Source organism: Macaca fascicularis, chromosome 3, assembly GCF_037993035.2.
Source record: "Macaca fascicularis isolate 582-1 chromosome 3, T2T-MFA8v1.1".
In the NCBI taxonomy this organism is placed as follows: domain Eukaryota; kingdom Metazoa; phylum Chordata; class Mammalia; order Primates; family Cercopithecidae; genus Macaca; species Macaca fascicularis.
Genome location: NC_088377.1, coordinates 147,021,969 through 147,042,620, shown reverse-complemented (window position 1 = coordinate 147,042,620; position 20,652 = coordinate 147,021,969). Strand labels below are relative to the sequence as shown.

At 42.3% G+C, this 20,652-nt stretch overlaps 1 protein-coding gene across 19 annotated transcripts in view; it reads left to right on the top strand.

Moving 5' to 3' along the window:
• The window catches only part of PUS7 (pseudouridine synthase 7), a 67,409-nt gene that overhangs the window by 11,510 nt on the left and 35,247 nt on the right, over nt 1–20,652 (top strand). For 6 of the 19 annotated variants that reach the window (XR_012432776.1, XR_012432773.1, XR_012432772.1 and 3 more), the window contains exons 2-8: nt 1,995–2,424; nt 4,898–4,982; nt 5,115–5,216; nt 8,879–9,023; nt 14,473–14,490; nt 16,157–16,268; nt 19,723–19,800. Coding sequence is in view for 14 of the 19 variants with exons in the window: in XM_045388634.2 (XP_045244569.2) it covers nt 1,995–2,424; nt 4,898–4,982; nt 5,115–5,216; nt 8,879–9,023; nt 14,473–14,490; nt 16,157–16,268; nt 19,723–19,800 (970 nt within the window). In the remaining 5 variants the exon portion in view is untranslated. Of the gene's footprint in view, nt 1–1,670; nt 1,793–1,994; nt 2,425–4,897; nt 4,983–5,114; nt 5,217–8,878; nt 9,024–14,472; nt 14,491–16,156; nt 16,269–19,722; nt 19,801–20,018; nt 20,186–20,652 lie in introns of those variants that run through there. The other 13 variants (XR_012432775.1, XR_012432774.1, XM_074035737.1 and 10 more) reach the window with 9 other exon arrangements.

Below are 20,652 nucleotides of genomic sequence, written 5' to 3'. Positions count from 1 at the left end.
AACCTCCACTCCTGGTTTCAAGTGATTCTCCTTCCTCAGTCTTCTGAGTAGCTGGGATTACAGGCATGTGCCACCATGCCCGGCTAATTTTGTATTTTTAGTAGAGACAGAGTTTCTCCATGTTGATCAGGCTGGTCTCGAACTCCCGACCTCAGGTGATCCGCCTGCCTCATCCTCCCGAAGTGTTGGGATTACAGGCGTGAGCCACTGCTCCCGGCCACAATATTTAAACAGTTTTTCGAAAGGATAATACATATGTATCAAACAAGCTTCAAATGATGCAAGTATGTTAATGAGTGAGAACAGCAAATTTCCCACCTCTGTCCCCAGCCACCACTTCTAGACCCTCTCTTAGAGGTAACTACCTTTCCCAGTTTCTTGTCAATGTTGCTACATATCGTTCAGTTTATGTACCCAAGCTTCATTGCTTTTAATGTTTTGCTAATATAAAAGCACTGTGGCCAGGCACGGTGGCTCACACCTGTATTCCCAATACTTTGGGAGGCCGAAGTGCGAGCATTGCTTGAGCCCAAGAGTTCAAGACCAGCCTGAGCAATAATAGCAAGACCTAGTCTTTACAGAAAAATAAAAATTAAAAAACTAGCCAGGTTTGGTGGCATGCTGCTGTAGTCCCAGCTGCTGGGGAGGCTGAGGCAGGAAGATTGCTTGAGCCCAGGAGTTGGAGTTTGCAGTGAGCTGTGATCATGCCACTGCACACCAGACTGGGTGAAAGAGCCAGACCTTGTCACTGAAAAAAGGAAAAAAGTATGGAGATGAATATCCTTAGAGCTCAAACTGTAAGCATTTTCTTAATTATTTTCTTAAGATAAATCCCTAAAAGTAGTATTATTGGGTCAAAAAGCATACATATATATTTTTTTTTGGAATGAGGTTTCGCTTTTGTTGCCAAGCTGGAGCGCAGTGTCGCGATCTCAGCTCACTGCAACCTCTGCCTCCTGGGTTCAAGTGATTCTCCTGCCTCAGCCTCCTGAGTAGGTGGGATTACAGGTGCCCGTCACCATGCCTGGCTAATTTTTGTATATTTAGTAGAGATGGGGTTTCACCATATTGACCAGGCTGGTCTTGAACTTCTGATCTCAGGTGATCTACCCGCCTCGGCCTCCCAAAGGGCTGGGATTACAGGTGTGAGCTGCCACGCCTGGTGAGCATACATTTTTTTTTTTCTTTTTTGAGACGGTGTTTTCCTCTGTCACCAGGCTGGAGTGCAATGGTGTGATCTCTGCTCGCTGCAACCTCCTCCTCCTGGGTTCAAGCGATTCTCCTGCAAGTAGCTGGGACTACAGGCAGGTGCCACCACACCCAGCTAGTTTCTGTATTTTTAGTAGAGACGGGGTTTCACCATGTTGGCCAGGATGGTCTCGATATCTTGACCTTGTGATCCGCCCGCCTCAGCCTCCCAAAGTACTGGGATTACAGGTGTGAGCCACCGTGCCTGGCCCCAGCATACATATTTTTGAGGCTTGTGATGCACACTGTCAAATTCCATGCAGAAAGTATTATGGCGAGTTTCTGTCCCACAAAAAGTATATGCTAACATCAGGAAGAATTATTTCTATAAATGATTTTTAGGATCCTATGAACAACATCAACTATGCCTTTATCTGCTGAAACCAACTTCTTTCCTTTTTCTTTTGTCTTTTTTTTTTTAGACGATATCTCACTTTGTCACCCAGGCTGGAGTGAAGTGACACGATCTCAACTCACTGCTACCTCTGCCTCCCAGGTTCAAGCGATTCCCCTGCCTCAGCCTCCCAAGTAGCTGGGACTATAGGTGCCTACCACCACACCCAACTAATTTTTAGTAGAGTTGAGATTTCACCATGTTGGCCAGGCTGGTCTTGAACTTGTGACCTCAAGTGATCCGCCTGCCTTAAGCTCCCCCAAAGTGCTGGGATTACAGGTTTGAGCCACTGCGCCTGGCCTGAAACCAGCTTTTATATAGGTAATTGTTACTTTCTACTCTTCCCTAACAGGTTTTCTTAAATGTTTTCTTGGAGTCTTAAAGATGGAGATGACAGAAATGACTGGTGTGTCGCTGAAACGTGGGGCCCTGGTTGTCGAAGATAATGACAGTGGGGTCCCAGCTGAGGAGACAAAAAAACAGAAGCTGTCGGAATGCAGTCTAACCAAAGGTCAAGTTGGGCTACAGAATGACTTTCTGTCCATCAGTGAAGACGTGCCTGGGCCTCCTGACACTGTCAGTACCGGGAAAGGTGGAAAGAATTCTGAGGCTCAGTTGGAAGACGAGGAAGAGGAGGAGGAAGATGGACTTTCAGAGGAGTGCGAGGAGGAGGAATCAGAGAGTTTTGCAGACATGATGAAGCATGGACTCACTGAAGCTGACGTAGGCATCACCAAGTTTGTGAGTTCTCATCAAGGGTTCTCAGGAATCTTAAAAGAAAGGTACATTTAGTTTATATATAAAGTTATTTTGATTGTATTAGATTTCTTTAGAAAGAAATTAACTTTATATTCTTCCTCTTAGCTTTCTGTCTCCAAGGATTGTTTATACTGCTGGTCAAAAGGAATGGATAGGATGAAGGAAACCTACCTGAATAAATAGCCTTGGATTTTAAAATTTTAATTAATTAATTTTTTCCCTTTTTTTGAGAGAGGGTCTCACTCTGTCACCCAGGCTGGCATGCAGTGATACAATCATGCTTCAAATAAATTCATTCATGAACGCGCAGTGGGTCACGCCTGTTATCCCAGCATTTTGGGAGGCCAGGGCAGGTGGATCACTTGAGGTCAAGAGTTTGAGACCAGCCTGGTCAACGTGGTGAAACCACATCTATACTAAAAATATGAAAATTAGCCGGGCGTGGTGATGGGCACCTGTGGTCCAAGCTACTCGGGAGGCTGAGGTGAGAGAATTGCTTGGAGGTGGGAGGTGGAGGTTGCAGTGAGCTGAGATCATATCACTGCATTCCAGCCTGGGCAACAGAGCAAGACTCCATCTCAAAAAATATATAAGTAGATAAATAAATTCATTAAATGGTTTCAGGTTTTCTCCTGAGTTTGTTTTATAATCTTAAACTCTTTTTTCATTTGAATGTGCCACAACTATGATAGAAGAAGGTAGTCTTTGGGGCCAGGTGGATCCCAGTGTGAAGTTCGCTACTTAATAGTTACTTAGCCTCTCTGAACCTCAGCATCCTCATTTAAAAAATAGATCAGGCCAGGCACGGTGGCTAACGCCTGTAAGCCCAGCACTTTGGGAGGCCGAGGCAGGCAGATCACTTGAGGTCAGGAGTTCAAGACCAGCCTGGCCAACATGGTGAAACCCCGTCTTTACTAATAGTACAAAAATTGGCCTGGCATGATGGCACGCGCCTGTAACTCCAGCTAGTTGGTAGGCTGAGGCAGGAGAATCACTTGAACCCGGGAGGCGGAGGTTGCAGTGAGCTGAATTGAGTCACTGCACTCCAGCCTGGGCAACAAAGCAAGACTGTCTCAAAAAAAAATAAAATAAAATAGGGCCAGGCGCAGTGGCTCACGCCTGTAATCCCAGCACTTTGGGAGGCTGAGCAGGTGGATCACTAGGTCAGGAGATCGAGACCATCCTGGCTAACACAGTGAAACCCTGTCTCTACTAAAAATACAAAACATTAGCCGAGTGTGGTGGTAGGCGCCTGCAGTCCCAGCTACTTGGGAGGCTGAGGCAGGAGAATGGCATGAACCCTGGAGGCGGAGCTTGCAGTGAGCCAAGATCACGCCACTGCCCTCCAGCCTGGGCGACAGAGCGAGAATCCATCTAAAAAATCAATAAATAAAAATAAATAAATAAAATAAAATAAAATTTAAAAATGGATCATATTACCACATTGGGGTTGTTGAGGATTTTGAATAATGCATATAAAATATTTAACATAAAGGTAAGCTTCAGGCTAGTTCATGATAGACTTACTGGGTTCTGATTGAATTAACCATACACCATATTTTGTAATTTAATGTAGTGTGGACTCTCTGAATAGTCATAGGGTAATGTTAATAAGCTTTTGTTTTTGCATTTCTCTGGAAGAATATTCTAGAAGCTAAGAGGGTCTTTTCTTTAAGTTCTCGTATAAAACTTGAGCCAAGGTATGGTTCGGCATTCATTAAGAAACCAAAAAAGGCCAGGTGTGGTGATTCATGCCTATAATCCCAGCACTTTGGGAGGCCAAGGCGGAAGGATCAGTTGAGGTCAGGAATTTGAGACCAGCCTGGCCAAAATGGTGAAACCCCATTTCTACTAAAAATATAGAAATTAGCTGGGCGTAGTGGCACGTACCAGTAATCCCAGCTAGTCGGTAGGCTGAGGCAGGAGAATCACTTGAACCCAGGACGCAGAGGTTGCAATGAGCAGAGATCGAGCCACTGCACTCCAGCTTGGGCAACAGAGCAAGACTCCATCTCAAAACAAACAAAACACACCCCAGAAAAAATAACTCCATGTGATTTTGCACTGAATTTTTTTTTTTTTTTTTTTTTTTTTTGAGAAGGAGTGTCGCTCTGTTGCCCAGGCTGGAGTGCAGTGGCCAGATCTCAGCTCACTGCAAGCTCTGCCTCCCGGGTTTACGCCATTCTCCTGCCTCAGCCTCCCGAGTAGCTGGGACTACAGGCGCCCGCCACCTCGCGGCTAGTTTTTTGTATTTTTAGTAGAGACGGGGTTTCACTGTGTTAGCCAGGATGGTCTCGATCTCCTGACCTCGTGATCCGCCCGTCTCAGCCTCCGAAAGTGCTGGGATTACAAGCTTGAGCCACCGCGCCCGGCTGAAGTTTTTTTTTAATTCCTTGTTTTGCACAGTAGTAAGGCTTACCGTTGATCAAGTTTATCCTAAAATTAATGGAAAACAGGATGTTAATTATCTGAAAGTTCATGTTTTCTTTTCATCAGATACTCCGACTTCGTTGTTCATGAAATAGGAAAAGATGGACGGATCAGCCATTTGAATGACTTGTCCATTCCAGTGGATGAGGAGGTAGAAGTAGCTCTTTAGCAAATGTCACCTTCTGTATAAAAATAGCACTTCCTAGAGATTTAGAAATTTAGAGCTTTACTAAACTTGAATTCTGTGTATGATTCATTGTGAGTTCTCATGGTTCTTTTAAAGGACCCTTCAGAAGACATATTTACAGTTTTGACAGCTGAAGAAAAGCAGCGATTGGAAGAGCTCCAGCTCTTCAAAAATAAGGAAACCAGTGTTGCCATCGAGGTAAATAATGCAAAAATATATGAAAAATTTTTTAGGATTTTAGTTGCTTTTTGGGTGGATGTTAAGTGTTTATGGAAAAAATTACAATGGTTAACAAAGGGTGACTTTGCTCTATTGGATCTAAAGGGTATTACACTAAAAACTTTTTTTATTGGGGCAAATAACTAGTATCCCAGATAAACTGTAGCCCCCCAAAAGTTACATTTTTGTTTAAAAACATTTTTATTTGGGTACAGTGTTACATGCTACTCCGAAGTCCTAGCTACTCTGAAGGCTGAAGCCAGAGGTTTATTTGAGCCCAGGAATTGAATACTAGCCTGGACAACATAGTGAAACACCATCTCTGAAAAAAAATTTAGGGACCACAAATTAACAACAACATATGTTGTTTAGAATCACAGAGTAACAATTGTACCATGTCTCTTGTAACAGGACCACCATTTGCTGCCTGTCAGGTGTGTCACCCAGGTCAGATTCTGGCTTCAACAGCTTCTTGGTCTCAGTTGGGACTCTGGGAAGGGGAAAAAATGGGGAAAGGAAGTAGGGGAGCATTTATTTGCTCATCCTGGGTCGATTCTGCTGTTTGAAGAAAAGAAGAGCTCAGCTACTAAACAGAATAGTAAATGTTGTTGTTAAAACTTTTGTTCGCTGGGCACGGTGACTCACACTTGTAATCCCAGCACTTTGGGAGGTCAAGGTGGGTGGGTCACTTGAGGTCCGGAGTTTGAAACCAACTTGGCCAACATGGCAAAACCCCATCTCTACTAAAAATACAAAAAAATTGCTGGGCATGGTAGCGCGGGTCTGTAGTCCCAGCTACTTGGGAGGGTGAGGCAAGAGAATCATTTGAACCTAGGAGACAGAGGTTGCAGTGAGCGGAGATCATACCGCTGCACTCCAGCCTGGACGACAGAGCGAGACTCCATATCAAAAAAAAAAAAATTATGTTAAATTAATTTTGTACTACATTTTAATGTTACGGGGTTTTTGGTTGTCTGAAATTTCCCCTCCCATCACTTCTACTTAGTAAGTGTACTACAACTTTTCAGAATTCATTATCTGCCCCTTGTCTCCCTCCCCACCTGAGCTTTCCAAAAGTGTGTGGTATTGCAATGTTAGAAATCTTCAATTACTGACAAAATCTTTAGACAAAACCTTTAGCAATGCCAAGAAGAAAATTTCTGGCAGATTTCTAGAGCAGTCCAGAAGGATGGTCCAGGTTTCCTTTGCTTGAACAATGCAGAGGTTTATCTTAGGCTTATAATATGTATTTTTGTATACATGTGGTAATATTTACTATTGTCTTAAAAACTGAGGTTTTCCCATCTACTGAAAGTCTTTATGTTTAAAAGGCATAAACTATTGGCAAGTTTCCTCATTTGTAAAATGAAGATGAAGGACTTTCTGAGTTTTTGAGGTCTAAACATGTATTCATATACACAAACTATCATTCTCCTTGCTATCAGTAATTTCAGATCTAGACTCACTTTTTGCTCTGAAGAAGTCATTTACCTGTAATTGTAATGTAGTTCGGTGGGTTTTTTTCATTTTTTATTTTCTTGAAGTATCATCAAGTTGCTGGGCGCGGTGGCTCACGCCTGTAATCCCAACACTTTGGGAGGCCGAGGCAGGTGTATCACCTAAGGTCAGGAGTTCGAGATCAGCCTGACCAACATGGAGAGACCCCATCTCTACTAAAAATACAAAAAATTATCCGGGCGTGGTGGCATGTTCCTGTAATCCCAGCTACTCAGGAAGCTGAGGCAGGAGAATCACTTGAACCCAGGAGGTGGAGGTTTCAGTGAGCCAAGATTGTGCCATTGCACTCCAGACTGGGTAACAAGAGCGAAACTCCGTCTCAAAAAAAAAAAAAGTTTCGTCAAGTTTAGCTAGTAGCAGTTGCAGTGTATCTTGATGTTTTCAGCTTGCAGGTTACAACCCATTAATGGGTCATGAAATCAGTTTAGTAGTGGATCTCAACCAGCATTTTTAAAAAATGAAATAAAATAAGGGCTGGGCACAGTGGCTCAGGCGTGGAATTCCGGCACTTTGGGAAGCTGAGGTGGGCAGATCACTTGAATTTGGGAGATCGAGACCAGCCTGGGCAACATGGCGAAACGCCATCTATACAAAACATAAAAAAATTAGCTGGGGCCGGGTGTGGTGGCTCAAGCCTGTAATCCCAGCACTTTGGGATGCCAAGACGGGCGGATCACGAGGTCAGGAGATCAAGACCATCCTGGCTAACACGATGAAACCCCGTCTCTACTAAAAAATACAAAAAAACTAGCCAGGCAAGGTGGCGGGTGCCTGTAGTCCCAGCTACTCGGGAGGCTGAGGCAGGAGAATGGCATGAACCCCGGAGGCAGCCGAGATCCGGCCACTGCACTCCAGCCTGGGCGACAGAGCGACACTCCTTCTCAAAAAAAAAAATTAGCTGGGCATGGAGGCACATGCCTGTAGTTCCAGCTACTGGAGAGGCTGAGATAGGAGGATGGCTTGAGCCTGAGAGGCAGAGGTTGCAGTGAGCCAAGGTCGCATCACTGCACTCCAGCCTGGGTGACAGAGCCAGACCCTGTCTCAAAAAATATATATTATAATAACAATAAAATAGAAAATATTTGTGCATTGCAAATAGTAAGTATCAATCTTACTTTGTGAATTTTTTTTCGATTCTTAAAATAGGCATATATATACACATTTATGGTTATGTTTAGTAAAGAGGGAAAATGTCTCAGTATGAGATGCACTCACAAACTGAAAATATCATGTAACTAGTGCGTTTGTGTCATGTTGATTTTACTGTGAACCCATGTGCTAGAACTTCATTATAAAATAATTTAGAATAGAATTCAATAGGAAGCAGCTGTAGGTTGGATTGTTCTAAGGACTGAGCTTCTGACATACCAAAAGGCCTAGCTTTGCCTGCATTTTCACGTAGGAGCCTAAGGTGTCTGTCCAGCAGAGACCCTGAGAGGGAGCATCTGGGTTGGTGGCTCCTGGGTTTGACAGCCTGGATTTCAAATCCAGCTCTACCACCTTCCAGCTATATAGCCGTAGACACAATTCCTCACTTCTAAATAGATATAATGGTGTTATGATGGAGAGATTACAAAGGTTAAATAAAATGATGACCGAAGTACTTTGTACAGTGTCTGGCAGATGGATGTGCTCCATCAACAGGCTCCCAGGATTTGCAATATTGGGAAGCTCTGAAATATTTCTGAGACTGGGCATGGTGGCTCACGCCTGTAATCTCAGCACTTTGGAAGGCCGAGACAGATGGATCACCTGAGGCCAGGAGTTTGAGACCGGCCTGGCCAACATGGTGAAACCCCATCTCTACTAAAAGTACAAAAACTAGCCAGGCATGGTGTCACATGCCTGTAATCCCAGCTACTCAGGAGGCTGAGGCAGGAGAATCCCTTGAACCCAGGAGGCGGAGGTTGCTGTGAGCTGAGATCACTCCACTGCACTCCAGCTTGAGCAACAGAGCAAGACTCTGTCAAAAAATAAAAATAAAAGATTTTTGAAATTGTACGCAGGCACTTTTGTTATTTTGAGTAGTTAATAAGGTGAGCAGCGTTTTTACTAATTCACTGTATTACTTCCCTATTTAATGTTTGTTAACTTAGTGGTGTTGCTATCTGTTTTTTTAATAGGTTATCGAGGACACCAAAGAGAAAAGAACCGTCATCCATCAGGCTATCAAATCTCTGTTTCCAGGATTAGAGACAAAAACAGAGGATAGGGAGGGGAAGAAATACATTGTAGCCTACCACGCAGCTGGGAAAAAGGCTTTGGCAAGTAGGTGTCTATGGGCGGCTTCTTCTGCCAGGCAGCCGTGAGTGGCAGGCCCGGCTCCTCGTTAGCCTTGCCTGTTCATGTTCAAGGGCTACTGTAGTGCTGCTCAGAGAACAATATTGATCATGTCCCTCCTTCAGAGAGGGTGAGTATTGTCACTTCAGATGCCAGTGCAGCCCAGCAGCCTGCCTGGCAAGGGGCATTAGGTCTTCTATGTGAGTAAAGATTTGCTGAAATTATAGTAGTGCCTGAGAGTCTTAGGAATTTGATATGTTCCCTGAAGAGCAGAGCATACTGAGTGGCAATTCAAGAAGAAAATAAAAGCATTATTGCTCATTCTGTGTTCTTCATGGAGGAAAGAAAGCTTTCAGATGAACAAAAAATGCTTGTCACCTATCCCAGTGGCACATTTTTTGCGAGGCCCCTATATATTTGTGTTTTTTTTTTTTTGGAGACAGAATCTCCCTCTGTCCCCCAGGCTGGAGTGCAGTGACACGATCTCAGCTCACTGCAACCTCCACCTCCCGGGCTCACGCCATTCTCCTGCCTCAGCCTCCCTAGTAGCTGGGACTACAGACACCCACCACCACACCTGGCAAATTTTTTTGTAGTTTTAGTAGAGACGGGATTTCACTGTGTTAGCCAGGATGGTCTCAATCTCCTGACCTCGTGATCTGCCTACCTTGGCCTCCCGAAGTGCTAGGATTACATGCGTGAGCCACCGCGCCCAGCCAAGGCCCCTATATTGAAAGAGGCTTATTTTTTGCCAGGCCCCTATATTGAAAGAGCTTTTGCTTTCCAACTGTATCTTCTTCAGTCACACATAAAAAATACAGAATATATGGAAAGACACCCTTTTGTCTCAGCCCATCTTTTGTCGTCTGTCATTCATTTGAAATGGGCATATTCCCAATGAGTGACCGATATTTATGTTCTAATAAATATCTGTGTTTTCTACAGCCACAAAAGTTTCTATTTGCATATAACCTTTCAGGAAAATTAGGTAATTTTTTTCTTTTACCTACCAAATTGACAGATAATATTTAAATGAAAATTACAAGAAGAAAAAGTTACTTCCTTACCCTCCTCTCCTACCAGTGGTGACCTGTATTAATGAACAGTTATTCCCAGATATATATGTTGGGGCAAAATTCTAAGACCATATGACAAAAACCTGTTTATTTATTAGGGCTCTGTCAGTATTCTTTTAGGTTAATTCAACAGTTAATACTGTGATGGATGAAGCCTTAATTGCTTATAACCATGTTTCTAGTGAAATGAGAGGGTGTAACAAAAAAGAGAACAGGAGAAAAGCTTAGCTGTGCCTGAAGAAATAATCTAGTCAAGTCAGCAAGTCTGGATAGTGCTATAGAATGAGATACCTAAGCAGTTCCGGAGGAAGAGGTGGGGATCAGAGGCCAGTTTTCAGTGAACACTGAAAAGAAAAGCCAGATGATGTGTCCTGGAACTGCTTGGGGCATGAGTTGTCAATTACTTTTTGCTTCACAAACAATGATGTGGTTGCTGTATGTTTCTTTAATGTCTAGGTCATGGTGTAAAATATCACTGGAGCAGCCTTTTCTCAGCCAAGGTTGTTCAAAGAGGAGTACGCCCAGTGGAAAGTGGTTTGAGCCACTGTTGGTTCAGTTCTCCCAAGGATAGTGTATAGGTAGTAATTACTCTAGATGGAGAGGAGAGGTGACTTGCTACAGACAGCGATGCCTTGGGGCACTTGGTCCTAATTCTGTCAGGGAACCCAGTTGGGAAGGCTGCCAGGGAGTTACTTTTTGTCAAGAAACAGCCCACGTTGGTCAGCAGTGCTGCCCATTATGAAGGCAGGAAGACAAGGCAAGGTCTTATTCTGCTTGGTGTGGTCGTGAGGAAGCAGATTGGAAAAAGCAAAAACTGTTTTTTTTGACAGGTGGCTTTTTGGAAGTAATAATCATTTCTTAGGATGCTAGGTTTTGTGAGAGGATGGAGGACATTTTCAGACCGAAGCAGCCATTACAGTCTTTCTACCCATCCCCTTCATTAAACACGGTGCCAGGTCTCTCATGTGGTGTTTTTATCCACGTTTTCTCTGCTTATGCCACACCTACCTTTCATTTTTTGTTGTTACAAAGTTTCCTTAAGATTCTACAAGTGAAGTGCTGAGCTGTAGAGCTGTGTCATGTGAACCACCCTTCCCCATTTTCCTTTGGGCACCTTCAGTAAGATAGGAATTTCTCACTTTAAAAAGAAGCAAGAAGGAAGTCAGATTGGATCAACCCCACTTGTAGAGAGAACCACACTTCTTGAGCTTGTGGTGTTGTGGCATTTATTCAAAGATGGACTAAATCTCTGCCATCTGAGCTGTTCTCTCCCACCTCCTCATGGAAGGCCACCCCTGGCCTGCATTCATCTTTTACAGACCCCACTCTTCCCAAGCTGAGAGTGGCCTAAAGTGAACACCCCTAGGAAAGGAAGAAGAGCTGGTATCCAGAGATTATTGTTCATGGCCCTCTACCAGTGACAGCTTGGCCTCCTGAGCCGTCTTGCCTAGCGTTTGAATGATTTAGCTTTTAAAGTATCATTACAAAGCTTTGTAATTTACATTTTTTTTTTAGCTGTATTACTACCAGATCCTGATATAAATTGTTATTGGTGGGTTATACATTATCTAGCAGATTCACAATATTCTTAGCCTGAACTTTTCTCAGATAGAACTGTGCATCCTAAAACATAGATGTGGTAGATTCTAAATCATGGTGCCCAAACACCACAAATTACCAACTATTTAAACTCAGACATTATTTTATGTGTTCAGCCAGTCTCATAGGGCACATTGCTTTACCTACCAAAGTGTATATATGGTATTTTTTTGAAAATACTATCTAAACTATTATAACATTACTGATAATTTATATTTTGAGACAGATAGTATACATTCCAAATGCCTCTAAGAACATAATTGTTAAAGACTTTATGTAAAAAAAGAAAATTCAGCCATGTGATATGTATAGGTTCTCTATACTTTCTGAATTGAATTGTCCCCAGGAGGGATCCCTGTGTGTAGGAATCCATAGAGACTCAGAAGGAAGAGCCAGACAGGTACAAAGAAGCTCTCTGGGAAAGACTGGTATTATGGAATCCACAGGAATAGGGAATCGCAATAATCAGAGTGGTCAGTGGACTACCATTGCTTCCATTCCTGTAGCAATGGAAAATGCTACAGGTAGATCCAGCAAGATAATTACTCTGAAGCCTGTCTATCAGTTTAGCAACATGGAAGTTGTTGGTGTTTTTTCAGCAGAGCATTCTAGTGGAATGATGAGGTTGGAAACCAGTTTACACAGTAGGTCGAGATGGAAGGTAGTTTATACAGACTACTTTTTTGAATAACCTGCAAAGAGGAGAAGAAGGGAACATGATTAAGGAGAGAGGAACATGGGTTAGGCTTTTAAGATGGAAGAGCTGTGAGTTATTTATATATGCAAGGGAGACAATGGAGGGCCGGGCGCAGTGGCTCACGCCTATAATCCCAGCACTTTGGGAGGCCGAGGCGGGCAGATCACTTGAGGCCTGGAGTTCCAGACCAGTCTGGCCAACATGGCAAAACCTTATCTGTATAAAAAGAAAAATGTATGTTTTCAAAAAAGAAAGAGACAACAGAGAGGGAAGGTGAAAATTTTGGGAAGAGAATAACAAACTAAAGGTAATGGGTGGAGTAGAATCCCTGAAAAAACTGAAGGTTGGTGTACAGGGGTGCGATGGTGGGAATGACCTTGAATAAGAAGGAAAGAATGTTCTGCATGCTACCCCATCTTTTCATCTTTCTCAGCTAGAAACATTTTTCCTTCCTTATTCATGGAGATCTCCGTGCTCAATAAATGAAACTTCCTGAACTTGGTTACCCTTTTATCTGGTTTCCATTTCTGCTAGACTGGGACTGCCTTGTCAGGCCCTCAGAAGCTGGAAGCAGCCTTCTTCAAATAGGAATCATATTACCCAGCTTGGGAATTCTGTGCATTTGCAGTATAAATCAGTGTCTCAAAAATGTCTGCAAGTTATTTTAAATTCACTCAAATTATAAAGCTAAGTATATGCTGCTTAGCATTCTTAGGGGGTGGAATTTTATAAAGTCACACAAATTGCCCAAAATAAATGGAGACTCATTGATTTTTCTGTTATTTAAAATATTTCCAGTTAATCAATGCATATACTTAACTATTTTTTATATTGAGTGCACTTAGAAAAAGAATACATACTTGTATCTGTTGTTTGCAAAGGAGATAATTGTATGCATGCTCAGTGCTTGGATTTGCTAAATAGAAGATGCATGCTTGTGAGCCAAAACTCATACTCTGTTGTCATGGTTTCTCTTAAGGTATAGCAGCATTTAGTTTTTGAGTCTTGTGGCTTCATTTATTTCTTGCCATTATACTTATTATGAATACTCTGAAGAGGTAGTTGAGAAAAATGTAGCTACACTTCCTCAGCTTTTATCACAAGTGTTTTTAAAGTTTTTATTATGGACATTTTCAAACTTGCAGACAAATAGAGGAAATAATATATGGAACCTATGTACCCATAAACCATCTTAAAGATTATCAACATTCTGTTGTTTTATTGATCTATTCTTCCTACTTTTTTTTTCTTGCTGGAGCATTTTAAAGGAAATTCTACATAGCATGGCTTTTCACTCATAAATATTTAAGTATGTATTTGCCAGATGAGGACTGAAACCCCAAACTATTAACACATCCAAAAACATCAACAATAATTTCTTCCTATCACATACCTATTGCATATTTGGTTTTGCTGTATCTCAAAAATGTCTGTCTTATATACAGATGGCTTGTTCAAAGAATGTTAAAAACAAGGTCAGAACATTGCACTCATTGATAAGCCTCTTAAGTCATCTCTTAAATCTTTTTTAATCTGTAAAGAACTTAGCTGTTTTCTATAATATTTAACATTTTTCAAATTTAAAAGCCTTTATAATTCAATGCAAAAAATTCATGAAACCCGGAAAAGTACAAAGCAAAGCAATAATTACTTGTAGTCTCACTATCAAAAGAAAAGATACAAATAGCATTTTGGTACATGTCCTCCCATATTTAAGAAAACAAATCTCTTTTTGGGGAAGCATTTACTATCCTTAAACCTTTTGCTTCAGGCCATGGGTACAGACAGTGCAGCTCTGAGGATGAACTAACATGCCCGTTGTGAAGGGATTGAGACAAGGAGGCTGTACCTGTAGGAGAGTTTTCTACTTGTTCACTGTTTGCCTCTAAAACATTCCATTGTTAATGTCTAAATCGCTGTTAACCCACCGTATAACTACCGGGTGCTGTAGAAGTCCTCAGTGTAAACTTACCATGCGATCATTTGCATGTTCACCTCTAAAGCACTTTAATATTATCAATTAAACATTGCTCTTTTGTGCTCTTTATGCTGTGCATTTGGACAGAGGTCAGAACTGCAGCAGGTAAGAGCATTTGGCGTTTCATGTAGATAAAGTGAAATGCCAAAGATTTTGTCACAAGTACTAAGTATAGACAACTTTGCTTAACTGATAATGAGCTGGAAGGAAAACCGAAAATGATATTCCTACTCAACAGTTTTCTGAAGAACTTGTGAGGAATTCACACCAAGAACTAAAGAAATACTTGTAATACTTTTCTGTCCAAGACAGAAAAAACTCACATATTTATCAAGAAGGAAGGGTGATTCACTAGGCATACATGCTATGGCAGTTTTCTGAAATGGTTTATGGATTCTTTTGTTCTTTTCATTGTAGCTTAAATCACTAACTTACCAAACAGTGCTTTTGCCTTGACAAAGCCAGGTATCGAAAGTACCAACTTCAGTACCAGCAGTATCTTAAGCCTCTGAAGATAAAGGATTCATGAGTTCATGAGAAAGGATTGTTTTTAAAAGAAGAGGACTCTTTCTAGGAATTGTTGTATGAAACATTTTTTCAGCTTTTCTTTCGTGGAGTTACAGTAATCAGATGAACTAGATGTATTGTTTAAGTAACAACTGCAGCTCTATGCCACAAAAGACTCATGAATGTTATTGTACAGTGTCTGTAAAGTGCAGTTTGGGCTTACATATTTTTCCCAAAGTACTTAAATAAAAATATACACACTTTGAGCAGCTTAAATCTAAATCATATATATGTATGTGTGTCTATGTGTGTGTGTATATATGTATATATATACATGCATACTTTTTTTTTTTGTTTTTGAGACGGAGTCTCGCTCTTGTTGCCCAGGCTGGAGTGCAATGGCATGATCTTGGCTCACTGTAACCTCCGCCTCCCAGGTTCAAGCAGTTCTTTTGCTTCAGCCTCCAAAGTAGCTGAGATTACAGGCACCCGCCACAACGCCCAGCTAATTTTTGTATTTTTAGTAGAGACGGGGTTTTACCATGTTGGCTGAGCTGGTTTCAAACTCCTGATCTCAGGTGATCTGCCTGTCTCAGCCTCCTGAAGTGCTGGGATTACAGGCATGAACCACCACACTCGGCCTAAATCTTAGATTTTTTAACACAGGATTGAACAGCTGAAGTAACACTAGCTGCTCAGAAGTTAGCATTTAACCTGGCTTAATTTTTTTATGTTCTGTTTTTTAATTTAAAATATTTTTCTTTTATTTATTTTTTGAGACAGGGTCTTGCTGTATCACCCAGGCTGGAGGGCCGTAGCATGATCTCGGTTCACTGCAGCCGCCACCCGCCGGGTTCAAGTGATCCTCCCACCTCAGCCATCTGAGTAGTTGGGACCACAGGTGTGCATCACCATGCCTGGCTATTTTTAGTGGAGATGGGTCTTGCCATGTTGCCCAGGCCAGTCTTGAACTCCTGAGCTCAAGCCATCTGTCTGCCTTGGCCTCCCAAAGTCCTGAGATTACAGATGTGAGCCACCGTGCCCAGCCACATTTTAGCTTTTTATTTTTAATATGGATAGATAATATTAAGTGTCCAATTATAGGAAATGTAATACCTCTAGTCCACACAGCTATAACCACTTAACCTATATTTCTTTATCAGACTAGAACTGATTTCCCACTCAAAGGTTCTATAGCGAAAAATGAGCTCTTACACATAACTTTTACTATGGTGTATATAACGTTAATTTTTTTGCTTTCAAGATCCAAGAAAACATTCTTGGCCAAAATCTAGGGGAAGTTACTGCCACTTTGTGCTATACAAGGAAAACAAAGATACCATGGATGCTATTAATGTACTCTCTAGATACTTAAGGTGAGTTACTGTTGTTGTGCCTATACAAAATCAAAGCAACAGAAATGTATATTCCTTTTTCCATGCTAATGGAAAAAGGAGCAGGAGGAGCACGGAAGCAAACGCTCCTCCCAATGATAGTTTTTCTTTCTTTTTTTTTTTAGACAGTCTCACTCTATCACTCAGACTGGAGTGAATGATGGTATGACCATGGCTCACTGCAGCCTTGACTTCCTGGGCTCAGGCATTCCTCCCACCTTACCCTCCCGAGTAGCTAGGATTACAGGCATATGCCACAATGCCAGGCTAATTTTATTAGGTTTTAAAGACAGTCTCACTATATTGCCCAGGCTGGTCTTGAACTGCTGTGCTCAAGCAGTCCTCACACTTCAGCCTCCCAAAGAATCACCGATTGGCCTGGCACAGTGTGGCTCACGCCTGTAATTCCAGCACTTTGGGAGGCCAAGGCGGCAGATCATGAGGTCAAGAGATAGAGACTATCCTGGCCAACATGGTGAAACCCCGTCTCTACTAAAAATACAAAAAATAACTGGGCGTGGTGGCGTGCGCCTGTAGTCCCAGCTGCTCAGGAGGCTGAGGAAGGAGAATTGCTTGAATCTAGGAGGCAGGTTGCAGTGAGCCGAGATTGTACCATTGCACTCCAGCCTGGCAACAGAGCAAGACTCCGTCTCAAAAAAAAAAATAAATAAATAAAACCACCCATCACGGATAGGAGGTGCCTTGTTTCCTCCAGGCATGAGCCACTGTGCCAGGCCGTGAGGATAGTTTTCTTAGGCAATGGATGAATTAATTTTTTTGACCCCCACATGCATAGTGCCAATAATTCAAGATGAAAATTCCATAAGTAAATGATTCGCATGCAGTTGAGAGTTACCAATCCATGTGGCTGAAAATATAAAAATTAACTTTCTCTTTTGAAAGCCTATACTTTATCTTTGACGTGGTTGCAGAGGTTGGTTTTGCCAGACTGGTAGCTCTCAATTCCTGGAGACTGACTAAACCTGAGACCGGTCTGATTTTCTCACAGGAAGGTAAATATAGCAGAGACTGCATCTCTGGGGATCGGCAAGGTGCCAAAGCTTTTCTTAAAAATGGAAGTGGCTACACACCACAGCAAGTCTGTATGCTGTGGAAATTTGGTCTCCAATATATATATAACTCATTTTAAATATGGTAACACAGTGTATTAGTTTGCTAGGACTTCTATAACAAAATACCACAGACCAGGTGGCTTAACAGAAATTAATTTTCTTTTTTTTTTTTTTTTTTGAGACGGAGTCTCGCTCTGTCACCCAGGCTGGAGTGCAGTGGCGCAATCTCGGCTCACTGCAAGCTCCGCCTCCCGGGTTCACGCCATTCTCAGGCCTCAGCCTCCCGAGTAGCTGGGACTACAGGCGCCCGCCACTGCGCCCGGCTAATTTTTTTCTATTTTTAGTAGAGACGGGGTTTCACCATGGTCTCGATCTCCTGACCTTGTGATCCGCCCGCCTCGGCCTTCCAAAGTGCTGGGATTACAGGCGTGAGCCACCGCGCCCGGCCCAGAAATTAATTTTCATATGCTTCTCAAGGCTAGCAGTCCCAAGCTCAAGGTGTCGGCAAGTTTGTTTTTTTTTTCCGGAAGCCTCTCTCCTTGGCTCACAGATGGCTGCCTTCTCACTGTGTCCTCATGTGGCATTTTCCCTGTGCACGCACACCCTGGTATCTCTGTGTGTCCACATTTCCTCTTATGAGGACACTGGTCAGATTGGATTAGGGCCCACCCTAAACGGCCTCATTTTAACTGAATCACCTCTTTGAAGGCCCTGTCTCCAAATACAGTCACATTCTGAGGTCCTGGTGGGGGTCAGAGCTTCAACATACTAATTTTGGGGGAGACACAGTTCAGCCCATAATACACAGTGCCCAATTAAGTAACATTTATTGTGCTGTATTTATTAACTCTCTGGGAGAGAGTCTGTGATACTACGCCTGTACCTGAGCCAAAGAGAACAGACTCTTCCTGACAGGAATAGATAGGTGGGGAGGGAGTTCCTCCGAGGTCGGGAGTTGAGGATTGCTCAGGGTTTAAGAAATGCTTCCTGACTTTCCTTCTCATATGGAACGGTTAAGTTTATAAAATACTTCTTAGTTAACTAGGTTACTTACATCTTCATATCAAAACTATTCAGATCCCAGCTTTAGCATTTCATTTGGCTTTTTTCGTTTTTTAATACAAAGCAATAGCAGCATTTTAGGAAAATTCACACAGTCACTTTTTAAAAATTGAAGATGAATTTTCATAGTGGTACATTATACCTCTAGAATGCATTTTTCTTTGTTTTCACTGCCTTATGTAATGAATTGCAGGTGATGGGTAGGAAGTGCGTTGTGGCCTTTTTTGTTGCTGGCTAGCCAAATCTTTGAACAGCATCAGTTATTTACTAATAGCTACAAATGTTTACACTACTAAGAAAGGAATTATTGACTGGGTGCGGTGGCTCACCCCTGTAATCCCAGCACTTTGGGAGGCCGAGGCGGGTGGATCACGTGAGGTCAGGCGTTCAAGACCAGCCTGGCCAACATGGTGAAACCCCGTCTCTATTAAAAATACAAAAAATTAGCCAGATGCAGTTATACCTGTAGTCCCAGCTACTTGGGAGGCTGAGGCAGAATTGCTTGAACCTGGGAGGCAGAGGTTGCAGGGAGCCGAGATTTGTGCCCCTGCGCTCCAGCCTGAGTGACAGAGAGAGACTGTCTCAAAAAAAAAAAAAAAAAATTGGCCATCATTTACTTTTTTTTTTTTAAAGAGACCAGGTCTCAGTATGTCACCCAGGCAGGTGTGTAGTGTGCAGTGGCTGTTCACAGGCATCATCATAGCGTACGGCAGCCTTGAACTCTGAGTGCAGACAGTCCTCCCCCCTCAGGCCTCCCCAGTAACTGGGACTGTAGGTACATGCCACCACACCTGGCTATCATTTACTTTTCTAGCTTGCATATGAATTTATGTTGTTTTCATAGATGTTTTTTTCTTTTTTTGAGATGGAGTCTCACTCTGTGGCCCAGGCCGGAGTGCAGCAGTGTGATCTCGGCTCACTGCAACCTCAGCCTCCTGAGTTCAAGCAATTCCCCTGTCTCAGCCTCCCGAGTAGCTGGGACTACAGGTGCACACCACCACACCCAGCTAATTTTTGTATTTTTAGTAGAGATGGGGTTTCACCATATTGGTCAGGCTGGTTTTGAACTCTTAACCTCGGGTGATCCACCCGCTTTGGCCTCTCAAAAAGTGCTGGGATTGTAGACATGAGCCCCTGCACCTAGCCTCCCTGGATTCATGTTAAAATAAAGTTTCTCTTCATTCTTCTCTTACTGTGTTACGATTTTAAGTATGTTTATATTAAAACTTGAATTATGAGAATTAGGGTCCTTATGATATTATGGTATGTGACTTCAGATGATCTTGTTTCTCTCTTACCAGAGTCAAGCCAAATATATTCTCCTACATGGGAACCAAAGATAAAAGGGCTATAACAGTTCAAGAGATTGCTGTTCTCAAGTAAGTAGAGAGCACGTAACAGGATTTATACTGTAAAAATCCTGGCACTGCTTTTCAAAATTCTCAAATTTACTTTGGGGGTTTCTCTCTTTTAACTTTAGATGGTGCTTCTGCCTGTTTAAAAATTACTTTTCATTTTGTTTTTTTTCTTCTTCTTATCTATGAAACGTGTATTATTTGTGTAATTTTTATTTTATTTATTTATTTTTTTGAGACAGAGTTTCGCTCTTTTTGCCCAGACTGGAGTGCAATGGCGCAATCTCGGCTCACCACAACCTCCGCCTCCCGGGTTCAAGTGATTCTCCTGCCTCAGCCTCCTGAGTAGCTGGGATTACAGGCATGCGCCACCACCCCGGCTAATTTTGTATTTTTAGTAGAGACGGGGTTTCTCCATGTTGGTCAGGCTGATCTTGAATTCGCGACCTCAGGTGGTCCACCTGCCTCAGCCTCCCAAAGTGCTGGGATTACAGGCGTGAGCCACCGCGCCCAGCCTGTAATTTTTAAAGAATTTTTTTTGGTAAAGCCAAAAGAATAAATGCTTCTATCTCTCTTTTGTTCATTCATTGTTAAATATAACTGTTATTTAAAATTACAAAACAGTGAACATGCTGTTTTGTTGTACACTCGAGATCTGCAGATAAAAATGATGGTCTGTGTTTTTGCAGCAATTATAATTAGTGGAATAGGCAGACATGTAAATCACAACTTCTCCTGCAGTGAGATAAATGCTGAAATAGAGATATACTTTGGATGTTAATGTATGCCTGTCAACAAGCATAGGACTTGATGTGGAGGGAACACAGGAAAGCTTTCATAGAAAATGGAATGCTGAGTTTTAATTTAGTTCAAGGC